This window comes from Puntigrus tetrazona, chromosome 6, assembly GCF_018831695.1.
Source record: "Puntigrus tetrazona isolate hp1 chromosome 6, ASM1883169v1, whole genome shotgun sequence".
Lineage (NCBI taxonomy): Eukaryota > Metazoa > Chordata > Actinopteri > Cypriniformes > Cyprinidae > Puntigrus > Puntigrus tetrazona.
The window spans coordinates 25,569,320-25,589,840 of NC_056704.1; the positions used below are offsets into that span (position 1 = coordinate 25,569,320).

The 20,521-nt window shown below is 33.2% G+C and overlaps 2 protein-coding genes across 2 annotated transcripts in view; one reads left to right on the forward strand and one right to left on the reverse strand.

Annotated features, from left to right (window-relative positions):
• The first annotated feature begins 915 nt into the window (after window positions 1-915).
• On the forward strand, window positions 916-4,494 carry abraa (actin binding Rho activating protein a). Its single transcript, XM_043242939.1, is given in 2 exon segments — window positions 916-1,578; window positions 2,979-4,494. Coding segments are annotated over 2 exon segments (1,029 nt in total). The 5' UTR covers window positions 916-987; the 3' UTR covers window positions 3,417-4,494.
• A 1,114-nt stretch (window positions 4,495-5,608) lies between these two features.
• The window catches only part of rims4 (regulating synaptic membrane exocytosis 4), a 29,491-nt gene continuing 14,578 nt past the window's right edge, over window positions 5,609-20,521 (reverse strand). Inside the window, exons 2-7 of the mRNA XM_043242922.1 lie at window positions 20,025-20,163; window positions 11,553-11,627; window positions 11,445-11,482; window positions 10,191-10,292; window positions 9,766-9,905; window positions 5,609-8,439 (exon numbers count right to left, since the gene is read on the reverse strand). Of these exons, the coding sequence (XP_043098857.1) occupies window positions 8,221-8,439; window positions 9,766-9,905; window positions 10,191-10,292; window positions 11,445-11,482; window positions 11,553-11,627; window positions 20,025-20,163 (713 nt within the window). The 3' untranslated portion in view covers window positions 5,609-8,220. The remainder of the gene's footprint in view (window positions 8,440-9,765; window positions 9,906-10,190; window positions 10,293-11,444; window positions 11,483-11,552; window positions 11,628-20,024; window positions 20,164-20,521) is intronic.

A 20,521-nucleotide genomic window follows, 5' to 3' on the forward strand; every position in this document is an offset into this window, starting at 1 on the left:
TCTTTAGAAATTAATTGATATTACTATGCATTATGATGCATCCATGAATTATGCACAGTATCGATTTTAGAAACATTATTTCTTTTAAATGCAGCACACCAGTCAAGAACCTACTAGTTCTGTTGCTGCAGTTATTTTTGTCTTAATAATTAATTTCAGAAGTAAAGTCAGTGGTTCTCTTCTTGTTTTGCACAACAAGTCTAACATTACGCACAATTATTAACATGACCGAGACTCATCTGCAGGCCATTTTTTTGGTTTGAGTTGTTACAAACCCCTGCTTTGCACATGATCTCTAAAGAACCCTAGCTGTTTAATTGTTAACCTTATGAAAATGTCTGGGTGATTAATACTCTAATAATACTAATCACAGTTTTATCTGCAAAGCGGTATAAATGAAACAGAGTCGATGTGCAAATCCAAGGCTCATCCTAAGTTTTCCCTCAGCACGACTCCTACTTAAAATAGCTTGGCTTGCGCTTTAAGAACAGGCCTGTGTATCAATCAACAGAAGCGCGCACATGCACAACTCAACACCCAGTCTGCAAAAATAGATCATCACACTGAGTTCTGGCACGTTGAACAAAAATATGCCACGGCAGCGGAGAGGGAGCATGCATTTGTAGCCGTTTCATCAGAATCTATAGGCGTCCTTGAGCGGTTTTAGGGTCTGGTGAGATCATGGGTGCGTCTAAAACAAGAGACTCAGTCAGGTGTGATGTCAGGAGTGATTTTTGCACGGTTGGACAGAAGTGTTTTTGGTTGGTCATAACGTGGCCACCTGTTATTCCACTGGGGAAATTCCATTAGCATGTTTGGGGTCACAGTGGACACCATGTGCATCCAAAGGAATGCCACACCGCCCACTTCAGAAGACACTTCCTCTTTCCATTCATATAAAAGACCCCGGTGACCACCAGCAGTGGTCAAACGGATTACGAACCTTGAGATTTGACCCTCTTCAAACCAGGAAACCCATCAAGAACCATGAGTACTGCTGCAGACCAGCAAAACCGGCCTTTCAGCAGGGCCGTCAGAAAGATCAAGGTGGCTTCGACGGTGAACAGCCTCGCCAAAAGCTGGCAAAGCTGGGCGAACAAACACACCGACAAGCAAGACACGATCCCGAGCGGATGGATGCCGGATACCATCATTGAAGATGCGAAGGAAAAGCAAAAGGAGAAGAGCGAGATGAAACTCTCGGTTACGACTCGAACGGTTTCGGTGAACGGCGAAGAAGGTGAGGACGACCAGATCAAGACCGTTACGGTGACTAAAGCCATCACGCCAAAGTGTAACGAATTCGGGAAAGACCTAGTGAGCATCATCAAGGAGAAGATCAACACCAATCAGCTCACATCAGAGGACACCAAAAACTTTCTCGGCAACGAATCTCCCACCAGGAGACGCTACTGTGGTGGGAAAACAGGGACTTTGGCGAAAGTGCTTGGGCGGAAAGAGGGATCCCGAAGTAGCTTTTCAGATGCTGAAGACAGTGGTCTTGGTGAGGAAGCGTCTCTGAGCGACAACAGCGATCAGAATGAGAGTGAACCGAAAAAACATGTCAACAGACACAAGGTACGTTTATCTGTGCAATTCATGCTATTTGTGATAATTGCCAAAAGCTGTTTTCACAAACTCCGCCCACTTAGAAATTATATCTTTAGTTTAAATGGAGTATACCTTGTGTTCACACTTTGCCTGTATGTCTATTAGAACTATTTTTATATTAGAAGTCACACCAGATCAAAACTGCACTGATAAAAGAAAACAAAAAATAACACAGATAAGTCATATTTTATTATTAATTAAATAATGTAACATACCGGTAAATGTAAAATAAAAGTTTATAATCCTATTTAAAAAAAAATAAAAATTTAAAACAAACTAATTATAGCGGCATTCAATGCACTATACCAATAAACTTGAACATGTTTGTGTGCTTAGTGTTAAAATGCAAATATTAATGAATGTTTTTTGATTGGTTAGAGGCAAGATTCATTTAAATAGTCTCTTAAAATACATCCATAAAATCCATAGTAAATGCGTTTTAATAGGGGATTTTGAATGACTTTTTTGGCTGAAACCATAAGAATCACAGTTAACTGCAAATGAACAGATTATTCATTCAAGGCTTTAATCAAAAAATTAATTATTGACCATACAGCAGCGTTATTGTAATATATAGATGTATTCCTATAAATAATAATCGCAAGCTGAGCTTTAGAGCCTTTGTAGCTCAAATCACAGTCCAACTATACTTTCACAGCAGCATAATGTTCCATCATAGACTCAGACATGTTCTGCTGCAATGGAATATATGTAAATAAAAACAGTGATGTATCATTTACATCTGACCTTCAAAAAGCAGCATGCTCACCCTCAACTTGATGAGTGAGATCCATCACAGCTGTGTCACAGTGGTATTTGATTCACCGGCTAGCGTTTCAAAGGATGCATTTGCACGGGTTCAGATGGCGCCTGTGTGAAACAAGTGCCGCTTGAAGACATCCTGAGAAATATTTAACAGTAATGTTCAGGCATGTCAGGCAGACAGTAGTGTAATATGACTGTCTGCCGACAAACCAGGTTGTCTACACCTTAGACAAGATCTGAATAATATATTATTGTAAACAAAGGTTTATAAATTTTCAAATCATCCAAAATACATTTTTATTTACATAATATATGTGTGTATACTATTTATTTATATATATATATATATATATATATAAAATTATATAATAATTATAAATGATAAATTTTTCATGATATATCTATCTATCTATCTATATATATATTATAGCTAAAATATTAATTCATTTGTTTATACATTTCGGCATATATGCGACGAAATCAATAAACCAAGCAAATTCATCTCGTTTCATCTTTCTTTTTTTGGCATCTAATTCTTTAAAACGTGCCCCATATGTGACGTGCCTATGCTGTCCTGAATAACATGAAACTTGTCCTCTCAGATCAAAATAGCCACGATGAACGACTTGAGGAGCAAGTAGCAGCGGTTCGCTGACAACCACATTGAAGGTCAGAAGCTCAACCCCTTCAGCGAAGAGTTTGACTATGACCACGCCATGGCCATTCGACTCCACAAGGGCGACGCGGGATACGGCCGGCCCAAAGAAGGCTCCAAAACAGCCCAGCGAGCCGATCGGGCCCAAAAACACATCTACCGCGAGATGGAGGAGATGTGCTTTATCATACGCGACATGGGCCAGCGAGATAAAGACGGCTGTATCTACGTCAGCTTCGGACGCCTGTTCGACCGCTACGTCAAAATCTCCGATAAAGTTGTGGGAATTTTGTTGCGCTGTCGCAAACACAAGATGGTGGACTTTGAGGGCGAGATGCTCTGGAAGGGCCAGGATGATGACATTATAATCACATTACTAGTGTAATTTTCTATGTTGCAGTGTAAAATACCCGGTCTTATGAGATTGGGCATATGTTTGACACGCACAAGTTTGCGTGCATATAATATGCCATTTTCTCACGCATTTGATTTAAAAAATTGGCTGGCGTTCATATAATAATACAGTTTTTACATGCATATGATACACATCTACCCCACAACCTTAATCATAAAGCATATACACTTCAAAGTCCATTTTTGCATATCAATACCAAATGTTTTGGTGTTGGTCCTACTATTTATATCATTGATGAGATCGGGTAGGTAAAATCAGTAACTTATTATTTTTCAGCTGTTTTCAAAATACTGTAGCTTTTCCACTAAAATCGACTGTTATTCATGCATTGCATAAGCTGCTCAAATTCGAGAAATGATCGTTTCTATGACTTTTTTGCACCAGATACATAGTCATAAACTAACTAGTGTCAACTTGAGTGTAGTTAAAGGATTTTAAATTAGATTCTAGGTATCTAGTTTCAAATTAGCTCTCTATTTATAATTTTATTTAGCAGGATGAAATGTTAGAACCTTGAGAACGTTCCAGAAAACTGATGAACTCTCCGAGATCATGCATTCTGGTGCATGACGTGTTTTAAAAGTGGATTTGGTTTTAGTGCCGAGGAGCTTTATATGTGAGATGGTGAAAATGCGACTCCTCTCTCACGGTTTACACAAGGGGATATAAGGATGCCCAGACGTGTTTTGGAAATCATCTCATGTTTCATGCTTGTAATTCAATGACAAATCAGATTGGTCTTGTGAGAATATTGGGTTAGTGTCTGTTTTTTGTTTTTTTTTTGCTTTGCATTATTTCTCATCTGAACGTTTTGTTAATTTGCGTCTACATTTAGACACTTGCTGTTGTTTTATTGTCAGTGTTTGTTGCTTCTTTTAATATCCTCTTTCAAAATGAAAGCATGATAGTCTTCTTACAGAAGGATTTGTTATAAATATTTAAAAATATACTGTCAAATGTAGTTTAAAACAACAAATGCATTTAAATGATGTGGATTTTTTTTCCTGTCAGTAAAAGATGAAATAAAACCACAATAATTCACTCATAATCCCTAATTCACTTATAATATTTGTATATAAGATCATTTGAAGGTCAAAAGTTTGAATTTGGCTTCAATAGTATTATTATTTTTTTTTGTTCTAACTGTTTTGTGCATTGGGGACAAAATGTATAATTAGTAGTAATATTATTGTTATCTTTACATGTAGTCATTTAGTGGAATATTTTACCCAAATATTTAATATTTTAAATATTTTACCCAAATAATGTAAATATAACAATATTATATAACTGTAATACTTATAATAAATATGTTATTACTAAAATGAGCATAACATCATTATAACATTACTACATATATACACACACATACATATACACATATATATATTTATTTATAATATAATATGCATGTAGATCATTTGTATGTATAAATGTCAAGATATATCAAGAATCTTTTTAAATAAAATTAACATTTTGTAAATTTTTGTATTTTGAATAATTTAAAAAGTATTATTAATATATTTGTACATTTTATAAATGCTACAGATGTCATGTATATTAATACCATATTAGTCATATATATACATATATACACACACACACACACACATATATATATTTATATATATAATATAATATAATATAATATATGTATATATATATATATGTATATATGTGTATGTGTGTATATATATATATATATATATATATATATATATATATATATATATATATATACATATATAATATTATATTATATTATAGTATATTATATAAAATATATATATGTTTGTGGGATGCATACTGTATAATGCATGTAAAGGAAACTTTATTCTTTGTAATTACATCAAATAGGGAGAAGATTATTCATCTGTTCCTTGATAATAAAACTATCCCCAAAATACCAACATCCAGCTCAATTCCCAAATCAAGTGTGCTTGATCTAATTATCCTTGATCTAACTCTTCAAAAGCCATTTGGTCTCCTGATAAAGACTTGAGCGCAGCAGACAGACAGGCTAACTATAACACTCAATATCTGATTCTCTCTGACGGCCGCAAGAAGCTTTATGTGTTAGCTGCCGAAGATTATCAGACGGTTTCAGGGTAAATCTCCTCCTAAACCTACAAAGCATCAGGCAACCATCAGTCAAACGCGTGTTTTGTAAATCAGAGTGAGCTATTTTATTCTGTATAACCATTTTCAACAGAGTAACAATACACTGAATTGTGCATTAATCAACAGTGACGTTATTTTACCAATTCAAATTTACATAGAATGAATAGTAATAAGGTTTTTAAACGAGTATCTCCACAAAGAAAAATATCACAGCGTCCAATTTTTTCAGGAATACGTTGATTATTTTGCCCTATCAACAAGTACAGTTGATACGGTAGAAGGTTAATTAGTTACAAAACCGTGTGATGACAAAAGGCCATTTACCAGTTTAAAGTAAACACAAAAAATGAATAGAAATAAAAGCAGAATGACATTCTTGCATGCTCGTTTCTCCGCCATACAACTGCAATTTTTTTTTTTTTAAGACCTCTGGTTTACAAGTTAAGGCTTTACAAAAAACTACTGTGGAGTTATTTCATTCGAAACTCTATAAATCACATTCTTTTATAAGTGTATTTGGTGTTTGAAAGCAATTCTATATATCCAATCCAGATATCAGCAATAATATCATGCTGATTAAAAAAACAGGAGAAATGTGTTGCTTACAGCCTAAAAAACTCAATATTGACATCCCAAATCGGATTTATTATTGTTTACCCACTAAAGGTGTCTATTTACAATAAACAGACCGAAAAAATATGTAGTTTTTCATACAGTGACCGACATCTGTGAACAATGAAACGATGCTGAATTAAATTGATGTATATTAATATATATATAGCACTATATTGTCCCAAAAGGAGTTTTCTAAATTATGCTTTATTTTTTTATTTTTTTAGCTCTTCAACACGTATTTGAAATGGCACTAAAATCTCGAGGATCTCAGACGTTCAGCGCTTCGTCTAAAACCGAGTATCTATTGCTACATGGATGCAGAAGTTTCTGATGTAATGCAGAGACAGTCTGGCTTTACTCCCTGTAACAAATAAAGTGAGCAAAAATTCATTTAGTTATTGCTTTTTAAGACGATGAACATTAAAGTCTTCAAAAAGAATGTGGCAGTGCTTTATATGGCCTTCACGACATACGTTGAGGTACGTTTTTCAGCGTTCATCGATATCATCACTCCCGAACTTCTCAGAGAGGAATGCATCTTTTTAAAAAAAAATCGTCTTATCTAGCGGTGACTAGTGCGTTTTTTATTTTTGTTTTGTTTTTTTCACAAATACTCATTTTTATGCTGGACGTAAAAATTCTTGGCTATGCAGAAACGCCTGTTTTGCTTCGCGTAGAAATGTTTTTCAGGACGTATGAAAACGTTTATTAATCTTGCGTCAGGACGGCACGCGGCACATCTCGGTGCGATGTAACAGTATTGATCGTCCGCTGCTACATGTTTGCTCGACTGCCAGCGAAAAAAAAAACCCCCCTCGGTAATCCCGTATCAATCCGTTCCATGCAAAATCTCATTAGATGGTGGCAAACTAAGATGCCTTTCATGCGTATGCTACTATCTAATGCTACAGCCTTATCATTGCTACTAAGGATTCTGCATCCCGAAGTCACAAATAATAGCAGAATGTAAAGAAAGTCAGCTTTGGCTTATGCCAAACTAGCAGTTGCTTATAAGAAAGACATTTAAGATTATAAATTGCAAAACTAAATTATGTCTTAATAATTAGTGGTAGACTGAATATTGGCCTCAGCGATTAATTTGACCATTTTTTTTTTTTTTTTTGGATTAGGCCTATGCTGTGCTTTTTAGAAATAATGTATTGCACGCGTTTCATATTTTTTTGTATCTCCTTTTAAATTTAAATTCATTCATTTTATATACATGTCACTCGTGTATCGCTTATATAGCTCTTTAAAAACCTCACCTCTGCCATAACATATCATTTCATTCATAATCGCCATGTTACTTCAGCACCTTGCATCCATATGCTGTTGGTTTGGGAAAAAAACGTACGACGACATTGTCGTTGTTTGGGAAAAGATGACCTTTTCGAATATGTGTCTGCTTACGTATCGATTCGTAAAGCCTGCAGTCAGTCGAATATAGACACCAGCCGCGAATAAAGCCACTTGCTGGCAGCATTGGCACTGTTCAGTAATGAGAAAGACGAAACGGAAGAGACACGAACGGAAAAAGATCCGAAATCATGAACTACAAACATCGACTCTTTTCAAACGACACATATTGAATCTTTTTAAGACGTATATCTATTCCTGTATTGTTAATTACACGAGAAGATGAATGCAAACCCGCACCTTTATTACCGATACATTCTTCTCTCTGTAGCGTGTCATATTGCACGAACCCATCCGTTCACCTGCTTTCAGTTCTAAATGGAGGACGATTCCTCGTACAGACCACCACAAGCTAATGTGTTGAAAGCTAAAATAAAGCCCAGACGTCCGGCCTGCATCCTTTGCCTGCCCTGAAGTCTTTTTTTTCTCAGAGGCTGAAAGAGAGCATCCCCTCTGTGGTCAATTCTGGAATATTCCAGAAAGGTCATTTGTTCTGAAGAAATTCTAGAACATTCCAGAGGGTCCCGGTGCCGCCGTCATGCACAACCAGCACTCTTAGGATCGGGGTGGGGGAGGGGGCCGTGAGAGCCCTTCCAGAGAACACTAAATCTAGTAGTTAGTCTTATGAGCGTTCGCAGCACGGGCCCACGGTGCTCTCCAGAGAGAGCTGTGACGAGTGACGGATCAGCGGCGCCATCGTGGGGTCCACCATAGAGGAGGTGGGGAAGAGCTTGTACCAGCCAATCACCATGTTTGTCAAATCCAGCTCCTCCAACAGGATGCGGGCCACGCCCATGAAGCATTTGCGATCCATCCGGCCGTAGTTTCCCCAAACGATCACCTGTTCATGACAAATAAAGTATTATGGCATCAAAAAGAACATTTAAACATTTCACAACCTTTAGTATATTTCAGAATTTCAATTTTAACTATTTTAACAATTGTAACTATATATATATATATATATATATATATATATATATATATATATATATATATATATGTAACATGTATGTATATATATATATATATATATATGTATGTATATAATATGTGTGTGTATATATATATATATATATATATATATATATATATATACAGCTGTATGTATATATGTGTATGTATGTGTGTGTGTGTGGTATATATATATATATAATGATAAATATATAATATAATATATGATAAATCATTTTAGAAGCATTAAGGAGCATTTTAAGGAGCTTTTTATTCATTTACAATGAAAAAGCACATCATATTTTTTCATATTAAAGTTTTACAAATATTTTTATATTACAGTTATGAGAATGGGGGGGGGGGGGTGCTTTGTCATGAAAAAAATGTGATGATACAAAAGGTCCTTAAAATAAGCTATATTTTCTTTAGGCAAAAAAAACCCTCTCTTTTATTTTATGTATATAAAACGTAATATAACGTTTACATTCTTGGCAGATTTTGTGTGATTCATCCATCTTGCAGCACAAACTGAATAATTAGAATTTCCAAATATGATAATGAATGTTTGAAGAATAACTTGGCCTAGATCAATCTCAAAGTTCCCTGAGATGCATTACATAACAATAACGAATGTTTGGACGGAGGACGCCACATACATCGGTGAACAAACACATGCAAATGATGTTTTTCCCGCCACCCGATGTTCCTGAACATCCTGCAGTCTATTCTAACCTTTAATGTTTGATGCGACGGGCTTTCATAAATGTTGTCCTTAGAAAAACGTCTAATTCGGAGAGATATGAAATGTTTCCCCCTATTCCTTCAGCGCCGCTAAAAATAAAGCGTTCGCTGCATCGCTGTTTCTTCACCGGTTCTCTCTGCGGTGGAGCTAAATGATGGAGGGAATGCGTGAGAAATGATCGTTCGCTGACAGAGCGTCACCTACAGAGAAATTACGCCAAATTGGAAAAGACTTAGAGCTTATTTTCTTCTTCATTTAAATAACTGAGCGGACAGATGCATCTGGAATGCTTGACACCTTAACGCAAACGCATTAAGAAATTCAAGTATTCTAAGGTTTATAAGGTTTTCTATTGCTCATACTTGCTAAATAACCCCTAATGCTTGAGCGATGTCTAAAAGATGTACCCCTAATAGAGTTTTGCACAAGCGACCCTCATTTTCTTTAATAAAAGGTAAAAAAGGGGTTTACCTGTACAACCTTTCCCTGTGGGCTCTCTGAAAAAACAAGGACTTGATTGTAAAGGGGGTCTAACGATTTCCGGACGGACTTCGTCTTCTTTTTGGCAATGCAGATGCCGTTTTCCAGAAGGTAGACTTTAATGTAGGCCGCTGAAAGGGAAGAAGGAAACAAAAAAAAAAGACACTAATTCAAACGGCATCCTTGAAATCCGCAAGATATTGAAGAGCCGCCGATTTAGACGTCTCCTTTCAATTTTCTCTCTTTCTTTCCGAACACACATGCTTCGCTTTTGAATAATGAAATGCTCGGATAAGAAAGGGAGAATAATCTAAAAGAAACTTGTGTGTTTGAGAAGCAATCTATGAACGTTTGCAGTCAGTTTTGTCCTCTGGCTAGATGAATGTAATCGCTGTATCAGTCTGATGAAGAATCACCTGGAGGGCCCTTAGATCCGGGCTTCATGATGAGTCCTCGAGCCTGAATGATCTCCACCTCCAGCTGTCCGTTTCTCTCCATCAGACCGATCTCAACATCTCCTGCAGACATTAACGGGTGCCAAGTGACATTATTTCTCTCTTTTTAATAGCGTACTGTTGATCTTATTATTTTCAAGAGTCCCTTTGTTAGCATTAGATAGATACTAGTTAACATGTAGAAGAAAAATCTAATCATAATAATATATTTACTAATATGTTATTGAAATCAAATGTACTTGGTCAGTTTTAATCCGTGTTAATGTTACGAATAAATGAATAGTTTGTTAATTGACATTAACAAATATGAATAAATACATAGTAATAGTAACAAATATATTGTTCATTTTTTTGTTGACATGCATGATGTTAACCGATGAGGCCTAATAATATTTTATAGACCATATTATCGTATTTTACTGTATTTGTAAGTCCTGGATGCTGATTGGTCGATTAGGCCAAACAGCTACCATATAAACATGTTCTGTTATTAATTACATGCCAGGGACTTTAAAATTACAGAAACATAATTAGAAAACTGATAATCATAATTATTTGAATTCTATCATTTACATAACATTTTTGGAAGCATCAAAATCTAATTTATTTTCATATATCTAATTATTTTGTCATAAAAAAAAAACCTTTTGACCAGCAGCTCTGACAATAACCGACCACTTGTTGCATAAAAAAAGTCAAGTTCTATCCCTTCAGTTACATACACTGTACATATCTAAAACAAATTATAAACAATATTCAAAGCAAAAAGACAGAGGCATAGGATGTTTATTTTATGTGTTGAAAAAACTATTCATTTAGGAACCATTGATTTTAGTGGACATCTATGTCAAAGTATTACATATTAGTCTATAAAACATGTTTTGACAGTAAATGTTAAATAATGCATTCATATATATATATATATATATATATATATATATATATATATATATATATATATATATATATATATATATACTATATATATATAATTAGTAAGTATCATAGACAGTTTTTATTATACATAATAATGTTATTCTTTCATTAATAACCACAATATTATGAACTATAGGGCAAGAAATAGAAAATAGAAAACTGAAAAGTAAAATAGTAATAATAATAATTTTCATTTTAAATACAAAATTCTTTATTTTCATAAAAGAAAAGGCCAAATTCTGTCCTGTTCACATACATGTGATGTATAAAAGCACTCACCCATTGAAGTTGTAGCTAGTGTCTGTCTGCCCACGATTTAAACCTTTCCTTGCATACATGACTGAACTATAGGGCTGATATTTAAACCTTTATTTAATAAAAGGCCCAAATTCAGGTCCCATCCCGTCCAGAAAGTCACTAAACTGGGCGTCTGATGCCAAACACATTCCACTGTAGTTCAGACTGCAGGGAAGAAACGGGGCGGTGTTACTGCATTTAGTCTGCTGGACCAAACATACACTGGTGTTTAATAATTAAGCCTGCTTTGAAGATTGACACTAGACAAGCACGTATGACAAATATACTCTTTATTCTGCGAAGGCTCTGTGATGGGACGGGATCGATGGGCGGAGGGCAAAGTAATGAAGACAGACAGCCTTTTAAGCCTGACAGTGAAGCTGAGCTTTGATAGCGCCGAGCGCTCTGCTGGAGCAAAGCCACGTAATCACACTGCTTCCCTGCTCCTATAGGCAGATTTGAGACATTCATCACTTCAGTGTACTGTATATGTGTTTCCAGGAGATGAGCCGCATGCTCTGTGTCATGTTCGCCCTCGTGACCTCTTGAAATAGGAGGTCTGGCCTTCATCTAATAGCACAACACTGACTGCCCATTTTTTTAATCAGCCTTCTGGAATGATTTTTCGGAACAACTTGTTCCTCCTAAAACATCTTCTAAGCCTTGAACTAAACCGACAAGCTCTAATACTAATCACTAAATTACAACCAATATTTCAAGTAAAATGACGAGTATTTTAAAGCAAAACAGACAATAAAACATAATCAAATTTGATGCATTTTATGATTTCATGAACACAATGAAAAACTCTTTAATTGAGAACTGAGTAGTGAGTACCAATTTTAATGAGCGTGTATGTGTGTCTCTGTATATATACATATATATGTGTGTGTGTGTGTGTAATATTAACAATATAATGAATTTAAGTATTCATAATCCATTATATTTCTAATATTTTTTAATACATAATATTATATATATATATATATATATATATATATATATATATATATATATATATATATATATATATATATATATATATTATTATTATATTTATTGCATTTTTACATTCCTAATTAATATATATAATATAATATAATATAATATAATATAATATAATATAATATAATATAATATAATATAATATAATAATAAAAATAAAATAGCCATATACCTGTTTTTCTCACTTACGAAGCAATTATCAAGCTCTTATTTTTCTTTTTATACATCATTTCTTTTTTACACTTTAGGTAGATCTTCATAGGAAACTGTCTTAATTTGATCTATCTACAGAGGTAAATAATCCCATATTGCTTTTTTTCAGGAAACAGAAGGCAGCCACTGGTGCTCAGATGAGATTAATTAGGTCTATTTTTTTTTTTTTTATTTTTTCACAAGATCTCTATTTTACATACAGAAACAGATGGTGATGAAGAAAGCATGCGTTCCTTTTGCAACCCAAAAAGAGGCCTGAGAAGGCATAGGGGAGGTGTGAGCAGACGTGAGCGAGTTCAGGAAACCTGTCTGATAATAGTCATTAGTCGCAGTTCTTTATTTAGATCGATTTTTATATTTATTTGGCTCTCCGTGCGACGGTCGTTCTCTTGTTCTCCTTTCTCCATCCCCATTCCTGCGTGTTTGTTCTCAATAATCCTCCACACTAATGTGGATGGATTCATAATTAATTTTCTTTCTGCGGTTTGACCTCGATTCTCTCCAGCGCCCCTCCACCCGTTCCCGGCTCTGTCTCTTTCGCTTGCCGTCTCCGCACAGGTCTATTTTTAAAATGCTTTTGGGAGGGTCCAGACAACCCTGATGCCTAATACTCAGACCGGGCATCCCGAGAGATGCCATTTTCATCGCCTCCTCGTTCTCTCGCTCATTTTTCACTCCATCCTGTCTCTTTGTCCCACGTCAATATCTAGTTCATCATTTAGTCTCTCGTCTGGTGTCTCTAACCGCTCGTCTCTCTCTGTGTTCTTCAAGGAACAGTCATCATTTACTCCCAAGCCTTTTGGAACACAAACCAGTCCATATAAGCCCATTACAAGCAGAAAAGTGCTTCATATAACTTATTTCCAAATCGTTACAATAAAAAAAAAAATGGCTGAATATATTAACACTTATTGTAAACAATGTAATGTTTTTATCCACATGATTTATACTGTATAACAAAGTTGAAAAGATGATTTATTTTATATGATATTATTTTATATACTGTATCTTATGCAGCATTGTATATTTAGGTTAGTATATGCTTACAGATTAATACTTTTATTCATCAGGAGAGCATTAAATTGATCAAAAATCGAATATCTAATGTTTAAAAATTATAAATAAAAAATAAATGCTGGTTATTTATTATATATATTGTTCATAGTAATTCTGAAAATGTGTATTGAGCATCCAAATAGAATAAAATTTATTTTAATTGCAATAATACTTCATAATTATAATAATGATACTGTATTTTTTTATTAAATAAATTTGGAACATCTTACTGGAAAATGATAGGCTTACATCTAAAAAAATAGAATATATATATATATATATATATATATATATATATATATATATATATATATATATATATATATATATATATATATATATATATTCTGTAGGAGTCCTACATTTTCTGTAGGAGACAATTGCAAAGAAATAATGTTCTTGAATATTTTAATATTAAATATTGTAATATTAAATGTTATTATTTCAAATAGTATTTGAAAAAAAATTATATATATATATATATATATATATATATATATATATATATATATATATATATATAAAAATAGAAAAAACACATGCACACATTATTATGATTAATAATATTTTTTAAAAACTTTTTAAAAGCACAATTTTAACTCAAATAAACTACATGTTAGAGAATATATTTAAAAAGACCTGAGCTGTACTTGACTTAAGCAGTTTTTTGCCACTGATTCTGCAAACAGCTTCCTGTCTGTTCATCTCATATGGCTTCAGAAGACCAGAAATGAGGCGTACGAGTCAGGGTTATTTTCTTCTTCAAAACATCTCCGTTTGTGTTCCACAGAAGAAAGACGCTCGGGTTTGTGGGTGAGCGGATGATGACAGAACGTTCATTTTCGGACAAACTATTGCTTTCACCCTGTTCCTCTCTCGTATGTGATATTTCATCACTCTATCTGGCAAAAGGAGAGTGATTATTAGTCACTGGCCCCTGCATGCACTGGCGTCAGCAGTAAACACACACGCATTACTACAAACGCTTCAGAGAGTGACAAATACACCTATCAGCGCTCCACGTATTACACGCCACATTCTTGATGTCACTCGAATAAACATTTGTCTGTGTTATGTGTTAATCATGGCATCTCAGTGCACTGCTCTCAATTGCTTTATATATCACTGTCTGCGCGCCGCTCTTCTGCCGCTCTGGTATTCGTTGCATGCAAACATTTTAAAACAGACGCTCCATTCCTGCATGCAAGCACAAGAGTTACTGTTTTCTGGAAAAAAGTAGAAGGTATGTGGGAAATGTTTATAGATATGAAATACAGTGACTTATTTTTAAATGTGATGGAGTTATCGTTTTAGCAATTTTTGGAATTATGATTTACTTTTCTATTTGCTTTTTCATTTTAGGTACATTTTAATAATTGTGTTTCTGTCTGTATGGTTTTTGAATATATAATTATATTTGAATAGATTTGAATATATAATTATATGTTACATATGCGTTTTATTTTATGTTAGTATATCAAGGACAATAAGGTATATCTCCTTGGCCACTAGCTGAATTAAAATAATAATTTTTATTTAAACTTATTACTACCCTAAAAGAAGGTGATCAGCAGTTTAATTATATTTATATCTCTCCTATTTTTTTCCTATCTTTTTGAGAATTTACTGAATATAGATCTCAACATCCTTATTTTCTACAGATGCCCCAAAAATTATTTGCACACTTAATAACGAATTTTATTGTATATGAAATAGTGTTGATTTTAATGAAGGACAGGCATTTGTTAGGCGTTAAATAAAAACCTCTAGAGATATACTTTTTACTTTTTGGGATGTCAAATGTCAAATCCGTGGTTATTTTTTTCTAGGACACCTGTGGGAAGTTGAGGGCATTTACTTTTGCACTATTAACATCACTGCATTTCAGTTTCTGGCTGTTTAAAATGCATCAAAATGATTTCATTCAGGACATCTAACATGATTATATTTTTGGTCCGTGCACCACGAGCAGTTCTGCTTTTGGAGTTATAATTAGGGCGTTAGATTGCTGCTTCCCGCTTTCTAGGCCATTCTGACAGGTCCATTACATAAATGTCACTAATGTGACCTCTTTCGCACTTCTTGCTCCCCAAATAAGACATTTTTACTGACAAAAGTGGGAGCTATGCGGGTCAGAGATGCAAAGAAATTCAGATCTTTGTAAGAGTACCAGAGAAAGTGCATCATTATTAATTCACACTATTTGTGTTTTAATGAAACCACTATAAACCATTTTCTGTAGGAGACAATTGCAAAGAAATAATGTTCTTGAATATTTTAATATTAAATATTATTATTTCAAATATTATTTGAAAAAATAATATATATATATATATATATATATATATATATATATATATATATATATATATATATATATATATTTATATATATATATACATGTATATATATATAATTATTAATTAATAATATTATTATTTAATATGTTTTAATACATTTTTTGTTATAAATCCCAATATTAAAAAATAATTGAAAAAATAAATATATATATATATATATATATATATATATATATATATATATATATATATATATATATATATGTATATATATATACATATATACATGTATATATATATATATAATTATTAATTAATAATATTATTATTTAATATGTTTTAATACAAATAAATCCCAATATTATTTTAATATAATATGCACTTAATATTTTTTCATATATTTGAAATGACTGATACATTTGAAATACATTTATAGTCAAAGGCACAAAGCCCAAAGGCTATTTACACAAATACAATATGCAATGGAAATTATCACTACACCGAATACATATTACAAAAAAAAAGTTGTTTGTCAAAGCCCAGACCGACAGTGAGTGTTTATGTAAAATATGTTTTACTCTGTTATGTATTCATGAAATGCATAAGATACAATGTAATATGGTAAAATATCCTCAGCAGTGGCAGCCAAAACTCAAATCCCCATGCTCCATAAACTGCGCAGTAATCCTGCTGAATTGGGCTGGATTTTACTCCCATGATGGAGCTACGCAGGAAGAGCATCCAACTACATTACGTAAGCTTTGCGGGGCATTTGTGCCTGTTCGTGAATATCTAATGGAGTGCTGGGTATTGGACAAAGAGTTTGAGGGAAAATGTATGCAGAACGGTTGAGCAAAACATATCGTTATAATTATGTAACAGAACATATTGTTTTGAAGTGAACTGCGAGCACATTTCAGAAGTTTTTGTCATTAATGAGCTGCTCTTATTTTGTCTAAAAAAAACTTTTAAAAAGCTTATATCATCTTGCAACTTTTCTTAGGCTTTCTATTTTAGCTATTGGCAACTGTAAAGTGTCTTCATTTTGAACCAAATATTTGTTTTGTAGAAAAATGTATGTACAATCTCTCTCTCTCTCTCTCTCTCTCTCTCTCTCTCTATATATATATATATATATATATATATATATATATATATATATATATATAAATAATAAATGGCACTGGCTTTGAAACTATTTAATATTCATTGCATTTTCTAATGCGATGATATAGTTTTAGGTCTAATGGTTGATAATTAATTTAATTATACTTTGAATTAAAATATTGTGCTAGTCATTGTTTTTATATATATATATATATATATATATATATTATATATATATATATATATATATATATATATATATATATATATTTTTTTTTTTTTTTTTTACTGTATCACTTTTATTAACTTTGTGTGTATTTTTTCATTTATTTTTCTTTTTAAAAATACCTGTTATTATAAAAATTCCTTTATTTATTTATTTATAGTTTATAGTTGTATGAAATGAATATGTTCATTGAAATGATAAAGTGATTTAGTTATTTTAGTACTTCAGCTCCAAGCTAACTAAAAATGAGGATTGTTGACTTGGCAACTATTTGAAATTAAATAATTGTACATTAAATAATAGTTTTTAAAGTTATGTTTAACCTAGTTAAAATAACCCTGCATTGTGACTGAGATTAATTGAAATGTGCAATAAAAAAATATTTCTTTAGAAAGTTACTATATATATATATATATATATATATATATATATATATATATATATATATATATATATATATATGTATATGTATATGTATATGTATATGTATATGTATATGTATATGTATATGAATGTTATTTTCAATGAACAAGAGTGTGTTTTTTGTTTTAGATAATAATAATAGCCCTGATTCAAACAAGCCCAAACCAACAAATATCTTCTCCATTTATGTATCCAAATTTTCTGGCACATTGGGATTAAAGCTAAACAGCTTTTGTCTTCCACAGAGCTAAAATAAGACTACATCACGCAAAACCCCAAACCTGTAGCTTTGATGTGACGCTTCAGACAGTGTCCAGATCTGAAATGAGTTTACTTCGACACAGAAGGACTTTCATTCAGAAAGAGAAAAGGTTTATTACCGAGGAGAGGGGTTTATATTGTCGGTTATGTAACTTATGGGAGTACCTCGAACCCTTTTTATTTATTGCTTGATATAAGATATAAGCACAATCTCTTGAGAGTTACTGGATGAACATCCCTGTTTCTAGAAAAATGTAATGCAATAACACATGCCATGTATCCCAAACCAATAAAACGGGAATGTGAGGCCTGAGAGTATAACTCTGATTCACAACCATCATATTTAAGGAGATTCTAGATTTTAATTTAGCTTTGTTAAATTGAAAATATGAATTTTACATAAAAAGACTAAGGCTGACTAAGATAGAAATAATATCTTTGTTTTTTGTACCTTTTGCTGGAATGAATGAATGAATGAATGAATGAATGAATGAAAGAATGGAAGAAAAATAGAAGAAAAAAAAGAAAGAAATACAGAATCAAGGAGGACAGATGAAAGAAATGAAGAAATAAGAAAGAAAAAAGATTAAGTGATTTTTAAATAAAATAATGCTGTAAAAAGATAGAAATATCTTTGTCTTTTGTACCTTTTGTTTGGGAAAGAAAGAAAGAAAGAAAGAAAGAAAGAAAGAAAGAAAGAAAGAGGAATATGGAAATAAAGAATGAAAAAAGAAGGACAGAAAAAAGAAAAGAAGAAAAGAAGATTAAATTATTTTTAAATAAAAATAATAAGGCTGTAAAAAGATAGAAATAATATATATTGTTTTTTCTACCTTTTGTGGTAAAAAGAAGGAAAGAAATAAAGAAAGAAAGACAGGAATATGGAACGAAAGAATGAAGAAAGGGAAAGAAGGCAAGAAAGGAATAAAGAAAGAAAAAGATAGGGATATGGAAAAAAAGAAGGAAGGAAGAAAAAAAAAATAAATAAGGAAGAATAAAATGAATGAAAGAATAAAGGAAGGAAGACTGAAGAAGATTAAATGATTTTAAAATAAAAACTAAGGCTGTAAAAAGATAATATCTCTTGTCTTTTGTACCTTTTGTTGGGAGGAAGGAAGGAAGAAAGGAAGAAAGAAAGAAAGAAAGAAAGAAAGAAAGAAGGAAGGAAAGAAAGAAAGAAAGAAGAAAGAAAAAAGAAAGAAAGTCAGCAATATGGAAGGAAGGAAAGAAAGAACTGTGTGGATGAAGTAGAATATATCCACAGAGGTTTTTCTCATCTCACTTCAGTGTAATGCAACACTCTTTCCTATTTTTATCCTCTCGAAATGTATCACCCGTTCAAACTGATAACAAACTAAATAACAGATTTGTCAGGCTTCTTCAGTTTGAGAGGAAGAAACCCGTATTGACCTTTATACATTCAAAGAGAGTCATCGTTGTGATAATGGTTTTTTTTTTTATATTAGTGAATGGGTGCCGTCAAAACAGCTGTTAAAAACATCACAATAATAATCAGCAGAGATTCAAACCAGTCCGGTCCATCAATGAATATCTCGCGTTGTGTCTGTAAGAAGCTAATCTATTATTAAGATATTTTAAACTTCAAACCATCACATAATACTGCTTTCTCCAGTGAAGTCATCTTATCAGAATCAGGAGTGAAATGTGCAACATTGGAACAGTCCCAAAACCAATATGTCAGTGGATTATTAATTATTTTACTCTGGATTATGGACCCAGATGTGATGATTGTGTCTTAAGAGTTCCTTACAAACATTTCACTTTATCAGCTGTTTGGACTCTCATTCCGACGGCACCCATTCACTGCAAAGGATCCATTGGTGAGTAATGCTAAATGCCAGTGAAGAAAAAAACTCATCTTGGATCTCCTGATGGTTTTCAACCGTTTTTGGGCGAGCTATTCCTTTAAAAGAAACGTAGTATTTATGTAAAGCACCGATGTATAATCACTTTCCCTCCGAGCCGTAGCTGTTCATGCTGTCCTCGATGGACTCGTGGCTCGCCTGCCGGACCGTTCGGCTGGGCATCTCCACGGCCAGCCCTGTCTCTGTGCTCCTCTGAATGCCCTTTAACCTCCGGCCCTCTGGGTCTGAAACAAAGAAAGACGGGTGAGTTCACCAAACCGACATCTTACTATTGAGACCGATTCTCTCATTTCAGCTTCATTTTCTGGGAACGTTTACTATGCAATGCATAAAAAATTGCGTTTCACGATCACACGTGCAAGATAGGATTCGTGTCTGCGGCACAAACTGTGTGGGGCGGGTTTTTGTGAAACATCCACGTTATTCCTGTGTTTCTGTCTGAGCGGCGAAGGCGATGGAAAAAAGCGAGTTCTATCAAATCCTCTCCATATCAGACTGAATAAAAATGTTGTGATAACACTGCCGCCAGGTAGAGCACTGGTTGTATTAAAAATAAATCCTTTGAAAAATATAATCTTCTTG